This window comes from Glossina fuscipes, unplaced genomic scaffold, assembly GCF_014805625.2.
Source record: "Glossina fuscipes isolate IAEA_lab_2018 unplaced genomic scaffold, Yale_Gfus_2 59, whole genome shotgun sequence".
Lineage (NCBI taxonomy): Eukaryota > Metazoa > Arthropoda > Insecta > Diptera > Glossinidae > Glossina > Glossina fuscipes.
In genome coordinates, this window is record NW_023998431.1 from 2,373,261 (window position 1) to 2,383,075 (window position 9,815).

The 9,815-nt window shown below is 33.4% G+C and overlaps 1 protein-coding gene across 1 annotated transcript in view; it reads left to right on the forward strand.

Moving 5' to 3' along the window:
- The window catches only part of LOC119637259, a 26,468-nt gene that overhangs the window by 6,561 nt on the left and 10,092 nt on the right, over positions 1-9,815 (forward strand). The window contains exon 2 of the mRNA XM_038033139.1: positions 7,543-7,717. Within this exon, the coding sequence (XP_037889067.1) occupies positions 7,543-7,717 (175 nt within the window). The remainder of the gene's footprint in view (positions 1-7,542; positions 7,718-9,815) is intronic.

A 9,815-nucleotide genomic window follows, 5' to 3' on the forward strand; every position in this document is an offset into this window, starting at 1 on the left:
TATATATATATATATATATATATATATATATATATATATATATATATTAAATGGTATAGGATGTAAGTTTGATGTAAAGGTGGCGTTCAGCAAGGATGGAAAGGTAAAAATAAAAAGGCATGTGTGTTTTTTCTACGTTTTCGAAAGGGCGAGAAAGGTCATCATAGGTAGATTGTGGCCGGCAATGCAATTACAGACCGATGCTTAATGGTATTGTGTTAAAATTTAATATATAGCAAAAATTTAGATTGAAATTAGGAATGAAAATCAATTTCTTAACTTTAACTAACATGTGTCACTAGCGTATGCGTGGGGCATAAACCAATTGAATCATTAACAAAGTATTCTTCCAATTGTATTTTATTGCTGTAGACATAAGTTTCTCTGAGACACTGTCAAAATTAGAATTAAAAAAAATCTTTTTATTGCGGTTTCACGCTACAACAAAAACTGATGTAAAAAAGTGTTTTTGCTCTCATCGGTGAACGGTGTTATTTCAAAATCGTGTAAAAAAGACCTTGTAAAAAAATGGCTGTATTTATTTCATTCTTGTAATTCATGTCAGCGTAGAGTACACCATCTCACTAAATAGGTTCAATATCTTATATATTTACTCCTACACATTAGCTTACTAACATCGTTTCATTGGGTCGATTACTTTTTTCATCCAATTTTGTTTTTTTTTTTTTTTTGGTTGTCATACTAGTTTCTTCTGGACTGTTTGGAAAAAAACTCATTACCAAAGCGAAAGGTTTTTTTTCTTTGAATTTTCAGGCGCTTAAAAAGCACTTCCTATGTCGAATGAAATATTCATAAGACAGAATAATGCATTTTTTTATTATTATATTTTTGTAATAATTTCGTAGCAAATTCGATATTTCAGAGCAATAGTCGCAGTAAAACTTTTTAACATCATAGGCGAGGCTGCTTTATCACGAAGACAACAAAAAAAAGTATTAGTGCTTGTCTTGTGAGTTGTGATGTCTCTGTGATGTTACTCAATATACGGCTGTTGATCTTAAATTCGTTTCGCTTAAGCGCGTTAAATTGCATATAAATATGTCAGCTTTATATATTTGTATGTGTGTACACATGGGAATGTCTGCCATCAAAAAGTAATCATGGAAACAAGATCACAGTTAGCAGAGGCATTCGCCAATCTCAATATTTTTTTTGTTAAATGCAATCAATTTTATTTAATTCTATTTATTATTTGTGTTAAGATTTCAAATTGGCATATGCTATATGCATGTATCTATAGCGCAAGTTGCTGATCAAAAAATTATGAAATTTGGAGAACTGTTTTTTTTTGCTTCATTTATGTGTTGTTTGTCTGTAGCAGAGACAATATTTTAGATATTTTTTTTTGTTTAATATATTGTAAAAAACTCACTCAAGTAATGGTAAACAATTTTTCGTCAGAGACCAATAATGTCTCTGTCGTATGTGGGATAACATAGCATAACAATATGATAATAAGGATCTTTTGAAGATAACTTAACAAACAATCAATTTACGAGAGTAAAGTGACTATGGTCCGAAGACCACACAGTTGGGTCCAAAACTAAAGAGAACCAAGTAAAAATGTTATTGTCGGCTACGGCCCACCATTAAATACCATACACCACTTCGCTTAAGACAGTAATACATAAAAACACTTCTTAAAATATATATATTCTGTTATATGAGAACTGGTCGAAAAAGGGGCCCCGTTCGAACCATTTTCAATAGTCTTCGTCCTTGGTCGGCTTACCAAATTTCATCAAAATATCTCAAGAATTGCGGTCTATAAGTTGATCATAAGAAAATAAGGACAGAGAAGCTTAGCGCGACTCAGAAAATGACAACGAAACGATCTGTATAGCGAAAGATATTTCTTGGTATTGCATACGTCAGCGCAAACGTAATATATCCTGTACCAGAAGTGGTGCAGTGTATAAAATTTATGTGCACTTATAGAACAGTACACGCGCTTTTGAATTAATACGATCAAGTCACAGCTTTGGAAATAGTTAATGAATCTAAATGGCCTTCATAAAAGAAAAATTCTAGATAGATTCTAGAGGACAGAAAGACTATAGATTTGTGCTTAGCGGGAGGATAGATCAATTATTCGAAGAACTTTGCAGAAAGTGCTAGAATGTAGGAAAATTAGAATTATGAGGGAAACTCTTTCTTGCAATTCTTCAGAAAAAATTGTCTTCGACTAGAGAATACAACTTTACTCGTATTTTGATTTTATTTTCAATCAGTTTCTCTACCGCGCACACTTTCAAATGAATTTTAAAGGTATAGGTTGAAAACGAACTGAAGCTATTCAAGAAATTAGTAAAGTAGATATGATTTAAACGTCTTACGAGTCTCAGCCGATTCAAATATGCTACGATATGTCTTTGATACCGCTTTTATGATGATATGGTGCTTCTGTAAAGAATTTACTCAAATACATATATAATAGGTTGGAGGGAAAGTTCTGTCGTATTTTAAAGAAAATATTTGTATTCATTATTAATGACTTTTTTTTTTTTGTTTGCAAGAAAAATTACCTGTCTATTTAAAATAAGACTGAACTTTCCCTTCATCCTATTATATATATAGTATAGCATAGCAAAGCGTAGTTCATAACATGTATTCTTTAACATGTATTTTTTATAGTCTACAAATACTTAAATAAAATTTCATACAACACAATCTGAAGAATATTTTGTTCACGAACTATTGTCATTATTGTAAATGTTGAGATATATAAGTAATAGTTGGTGATGCTAATCATCATGTAACAGCTGCCGGTTAGAACTGTTTGAAATTTTTGCATTTAGATATTCTTTTATCGCAAAGAGTGAAGTGAACTTTTTGTACAGCGATGGCATTACATTTTGCAACTCTGTGTCTATAAAAACTAATTTAAAAAAAAAAAAAAAACTATGCTATTTTATGGGCTAAGCACAACAATCACGTCATCGCTAAATGATTAAACACCTTCCGCCGTTCAGAAAAAATTGTCTACAAAAAGCACCTCGACATTTAGCTGAGATTAAAAAACTGTGGCACACCGAACTAGTATATTTGAATGTCTACTGGACTTGAGCCATTTCTTGACTCCTCGATAACAAGTGCAGGAAAATGAACAGTCTACGTTAACTTCGTGAGTATAAATCGTATTCGAAGTAATGGAAATCCCTTGATTTATAACAAAGTTGGTATTAAAGTTCGAACAGTTCATGTTAAAGGTTTGCTGCGGACAGGGTAAGACTTTTCCTATTGCTAGCTACTGTCGTCTAGCAAGATGTAAGATTTCCATCTGTACTGTTAACAGTTAGACCGGTAATAAACACAAATCTGAAAGCAACGGTCGGTAGCTGTCGTGCCATAAAAGTTAGTACGTACGTCGGTCTGTTAGAAATTAAGAGAGCTGGACTGCGGACTAAACTTGATACCTTTTGCTAAAATTTACTTTTATTCCCTCGATGAATACTTAAATATGGATCTGCGAACACCACTTAGATTAGCTACAGCTGGACAGTTATAGAGACACATCTATCTTTAAGGAGAACGATATTTCTAATTTAATTTCCGAAAACTCAGAACTTTTCACACAACCTGTTGATAAGTCTCCAAACCAACTAGTTGGAATTATATGGTACTTGAGTTCCATTTTATGCCTGCCTACACTTACGTTATCAGAATGTGGAAAGTTTCACCCACGTTTGTTTAATGAAACTTTTATCTAAAATATCATTTTTGTGAAGGCAATAGATGCAGCCTTTCTGCATGCACTTAATTTATATGCATGTGTAAAGGGAATGCTATTTAAAATGCAAGCTTACTTGTTTCTTTTTTTACTATTATTATTTAATTTTACTTTCAATGTCAGTGAAGGTAGCAAACAAACTTCATAAATAAAGTATAAAATTTTATTGTAAATTTATCTGAATACCTTAAGCCACATTGACCTTTCACATGCATTTTTTGACAGAGAGATTATACGCGAAGTTGTCAATCGTCGCATTAGAGGTACACAAATATAGATCCACACGCAGCCAAATACAAATTTATTTCAAATATGAGCCGATAGGTTTTTAGGCAAGATGGACAGATAAAAGTTGGAATGGTGGTTGCCGCTAATGTGTTCAAAAAACAAAGAAAGAATTGCGGAGTGTCAAAGCAGGTTTACATGTAATGCTTGAAAGGTGCCAGATACTTTTATGTATAAACATTTATATGTGCATGTCTGTGTGTATGTGTATATGCTTGAACCCCCTTCTACATCAAAAAGCTCTACACATAATTTTCTTAAATTGTTGAGCGTCGCATTCGGAAGTATGTCAAAGGCCAGCAGTTTATCAACATATTTGTCGTTCCCCTCCCCCACCATTTAAGTGCAAGAGGCATTGTCGTTGACGAATTGAATGTGCAAAATCCTATGTTCGTTAGTAATATCATTTTGTCATCTACAGATAATTCTGTCAAACAATTATCACGATGATTTTACACCTAATTTAGGTAGGAACTGCATGACACCAAAAAAAACAAAAAAATATATATATATATATATATATGTATATATATATATGTATATATATATGCATATTAGGTATGCGCTTATAGGCATTTCATTTTATATTTGCGTATGTTTGCGACAACTGTATTTTGCAATTCTTCTACACATTTACACTTTTCTTAAGTATGAACAGAAAATTGTTTGAAGGTTATTAAGCACATATTAATAAATATTACAGTAGTCATTAAGACGTCAGTGCACATTATTTCGAATGGCCTGTCTATCATCAGGGAATGTAGAGTTTTTTTTTTTAACTACAATCGAAAATAAATTGACTTCACGTTCGAAGAGAAAGGGTAAACGGGGATGATAGATTATTGAATAAGATTTCAAGTGCTCCATCTTAAAGCCTTTGGGGCTATAAATAAGTCTAGTTACGCCTCAGTTTGCGTTGAAGATGATGCTCAAGCGAAATGGCGCAGTTCGACCAATTGTATTAATTTCTATACCAAATTTTAGATAGCTCCGATAAATTACTGTATCAATTATTGATTCGATATCGGCTATAGTTTTGTGTTTTTCGATATTTTGGGCAAGTTTTCAGTTTCGTTATATGAGCACCGACTAATCTCTTAATATCGTGGACTTTGTCATAATTGTTAACAAATAAGCCGCCGATCAGGCGAATAAAGTAATGTAAAAAAAAGTCATATTCCGAATATATTATGATATGAGGTCTCTGGCGCTTGTTATTGCAATCGTTCCAGGAAAGTGAAATTTGCTTATACCTTGCCAGGTTGCAATTTGTAGAAATTCATAAAAGAATTTTTTTTTTTTTTTTTTTGCTCATATGCAAAAGTTTCGATCAGAAAGTTTCATAAGGTGCGTTAATATTATATGATTGCAGATATATTAACATTGACTTTGGTTTATATAAACGCCAAGATAAGAAAGCGAGCAAAGAAAGACAATCCGTGTTCGCGTGACTTCAAAATGCGAACGCAAATCCATTCAGAGTGGCAAAAATGAATTGAAACGGAATGTAAAAACCTCTCAAGCTTCCGACGTATCGTTCGGAATAAAAGTACTTGCAAATATTAGTAGCAATAACTTGGTTAATAAAATAAACATTACGGCATAAGACTGAGAAGAATTACGAAAATTACCTTGAATTTTACTTTTAAATAGGATCCGTTGGTTCGACCATAACTTTCGACGAAATATTACTGATGAACTAATTTATCAGCTATCTTTTTGAAACTTACAAAAATGACTGATTAGAATGGGACATGTGTTCTACCTCTTTCACTTTGGTGTACAACATTGTATTGGCCGTATAGAGAGTTTGTTGGGAAACATATAATCTGAAGTAAATTCTTTCTTCGGCGCTTCTATCGATGATCAAAATGAAAACAATCGATCTCCTCATCTTATTCGCTACACCTAAACATTATTCATCTGTAGATGATAAAAGATACTATACAATTATTACGCGTCACACCGCTTGTGGTATAAGGGCAAGTTAAATTTGCCCAGAAGCACTTGAGATAGACCCACCTTTTATTATAGCGATCGATTCAAAAGGCTATTTTAAGCTTATCTGTCCGTTTTATATTGTTGTGTTCAATCTATAGGCCGTAAATTTTGAGATATTTTGATATAATTGAATATACCGATCAAGTACTATTGGATAGGATATTGAAAATGCGTCAGATCGGGCCACTTCTTCAACCAGTTTTCATATATTAGTTTATTGTGAAAAGTCTTTATGTGAATAACCGTATTGGGCAAAGTCGTGTAGGGTCCTTAATGTTGTGGCGCTATAATGTTTTTACTTAATGTTTAATGTTATATATAAAAAGCGCAATAGGATTTCAGCCGAACGTGTTCTCAATCTTGTTTGGCATTCACTTTTCTTTTTATTCTCCAAAAGTCTTACTGATGTCCAGCTGTCTTAATTGCAAAGAAAATGTTTATCGTTAACCAAGCAATTAAATTTTCGGGAGCCTTAGAATATAGTCAAACGAAGGATTTCAGTGTCTATTGTCAGTAATTTAAACCAGGTTGCAGCAGCGAATCAAAAAAAAACAGGTCACAGTTTCAAAACCGTCAGTATAGGCCATCGTGATAATGCTCGAACCACACACATCTTTGATGACTCGGAAAAAATTGGAAGACTTTGATTTTGAAACTTTGAAGCATTCGACTACTATTCGCATCGTCATCGCCTGAAGTCTCTCATTAGTATAAAGGTCACTTTAAAAGAAGTCTGTACAAATCACTTGCCTTACTTTCTTTGGTTCAGAAATTCTAGATATTCTATGATGACGGTTTTATCACAAAAATGCAAAAGGTCATAGATAATAATGATCATTATAGACTTGAATAAAATTCATTTTTAATAAAAGAAAAATTGAATAAAAATGTGATGAAAATACTGTGAATGGGTTTTGCTCGAGTCGATACGTATAAAAAGTGTCTGATTGCAGGTCATTTAAAACTGCCATCACTTCATTGAGAATGATCTTTAATTCAGTAGGGTTCGTCCTTGAGTTGAGTATCAAAATTCATGGACATTTTAGACAGGGAGATAGGTTTAAATCGATTTAGAGAATGATTGAAATCATTTCAAGCAATTATGGATGTTGCATACATCCGTGTAATCTTAACACGCCTTTATCACGAGTGGGTATAATAAGCCTAGCGATAATTCTGAACATTATCTATGCAACTGATAGATTATTTTTTTACTAATCGAGCATGATATCTGTAAATGTCTTCTAAAATGAACGCAGTTAGATAACATGCATTGCTTATGGTTTAAATTTAATATTAAAAATTTATATTTATCATAGAAAAAATAGTAAGTCTTGTACTTTTTCTATTTACGCAACGATCATATCGAATCCATAGACGTTTTTGTTAATAATAAAAATTAACTCAACTTAGTTGCAAATTTTCATTTTTCAATTGCTTCCTAAAACTTCTATTATCAGTTTCTTTTTCTTCTTTTTCTTCTTTTTCTTTTTTAATATTTGCAGATTGTTTCAGAATGTGAAATTCTGCGAGCGCAAGAAATTAAAGAAGACATTGAAAGTCGACAAACACATCAGCAGAACATCTTACAACGCTTCAAAAGTATATCGAGCGGCAATCTAATAGATATTCCTGTTGAAGATGATAAGAAAACGATTGCTGAACGCATGCGCAATAAATGTAAGGTTAAATTGTAGAATTTTATTTTTTTTACTTTCAGTCAAAAGTCAAATTTTATCGTTTTGTCTTCACGAGTGGCCGAGTCGACGAAGGATTTCGACTAAGAACTCAATGATGATGAGTGTGGTAGAGTTTTCACTAAAGTCGAAAGACTTCGCTTTTTTTTTTTTTTTTTTTTTTTTAACGACGGACGAGACAGGAGACGTCCCCTCGTGCCATAACGCGAATTAAGTTTTTTCTGGCTAAATTATAATAACATTGTCAAAATTACCAAGTAGGAGAATTATATATGGGTGTGGCAGAATTTTTTCTACGTAGCACTGCGATCGTAACAAAGGGCAAAACAACTAAATTTTTATATGTTATAACATTGAATAGGCGCGGGTAAAATTTTCTATAAAGTGAAAATTTATATAGTGTGTGTGTGTTGTATGTTATGAGTAACAAGCAAAAAATACGGAGAGATGTTCAATTTTCCTGCTACATGGACGTGCGGTCGTTGTCAGGCGTGTCTTTTGAAAAGTTTGGCTAATTTTCAAATTGTTTTGCGGCGTTTATAGGTGTTAGTTTCACTTTTGCGACACAGACATGGTTAGGTGCATTCGGAATTTGAAACTGGCCAAGAATTTATGTAATTTATCGGGCTTTTGAATATTTCTTTTGTGCGTTATAAAAGTTTCGAAAGAAAAAAATGAAGTTATGACGCGCAAGAAAAGTCAAAGGGCATGGCCGATTTTTTGGTAAAAGCACTAGAGCGTCGCTCATAGAATATATGGTTTCAAGTTTCGTAGATTTATCTGCTTATAAAAAAAAGAAATGTCTTGAGTTTACATAGTACTGTAGGCGTCACTTTCAACCGTTTTAGCCCAACTTGCGTACAAGAACCTCCAATGTTACTGCCAAATTTGAAATCAGTAGCATCATTTTTGCGGCCAGGAGAATGTTTACAACAGAGATTGAAACAGATACACAGACCGCCAGACGGACAAGTGGACGGACAAGTGGACATGCTTAAATCGATTCAGAATTTGAAGCTGATCAAGAACATAACAGACTTTGCGTGGTTTCTGAAGTTTCCGTTCGGGCGTTGCAAGCGTAAATGAATATACCTTCGGTGATGGCTATGATAAATGATTGTTGGTATTGTTGGTACTTTCAAAAGTTCTGCTAGTTGGGTAAACTAAGTGCTGTAAAATGAAAATTTATCTGAGAGGTGAATAATCAGAGTCACCTATGTGCAATAACGCGAATGAATACACGGTAGTGTGCAAACGATTTACTTTCAAGATGTTAAAGCAGTGTAACTACATTCATTAAGTATTGGGGTTAATTCATTGTTCGGCGATAAGGAAACTAAGTTTATCGATTCGCAATTATGTGTGAAACTTGCTTTGTACCATTACCTCACTGAACTGCTTCAATAGCTCAATTTAGCTCTGAATTGACCGAAAAGGTTGGCATATTCACATTCCATTCCTGTTACGGTATATGACATTTTGTAAATAGTTATGAGGAAACGCATAAGAGAAAATCTATTGAAGATTAGTATAACTGCATTGTGACGACTCAATTCACGCAGTTTAGGTGTTGGCTTAAATAAACGAGTTATTTCCCTCTTATATTCGATATACATATATTTTTTTCTTGAAAGAAAAAGAGATCGGTTAACGGATCGGCTAACGAAAGCTTGGAAGTTGAGAGTTTTCAAAGAGGGCACAGAAACTTAATGTAGAGAATAATGAAACGACTGATACATTATAGACCAACTTTGGGTGAAGTCGCTTCTAATGTTCATTTGTCAAAAATATGCTTCAGCTTCACTATCACTTTCAACTGACATCTTCTTAATGACTTCTTCTTAATGATCCATCAGTCAATGCATGCTTCAATGTTGATTAAAATACGCCTTGGATTTGCTTATCTATGATGTGTCAGTGCAATCATTATCATTCATGAGAAGAAAATTTTCTTTATCTCGTGACAGGAGATAGTGACAGACAGACAGACAGACAGACAGAGAGAGAGAGAGAGAGAGAGAGAGAGAGAGAGAGAGAGAGAGAGAGAGAGAGAGAGAGAGAGAGAGAGAGAGAGAGAGAGA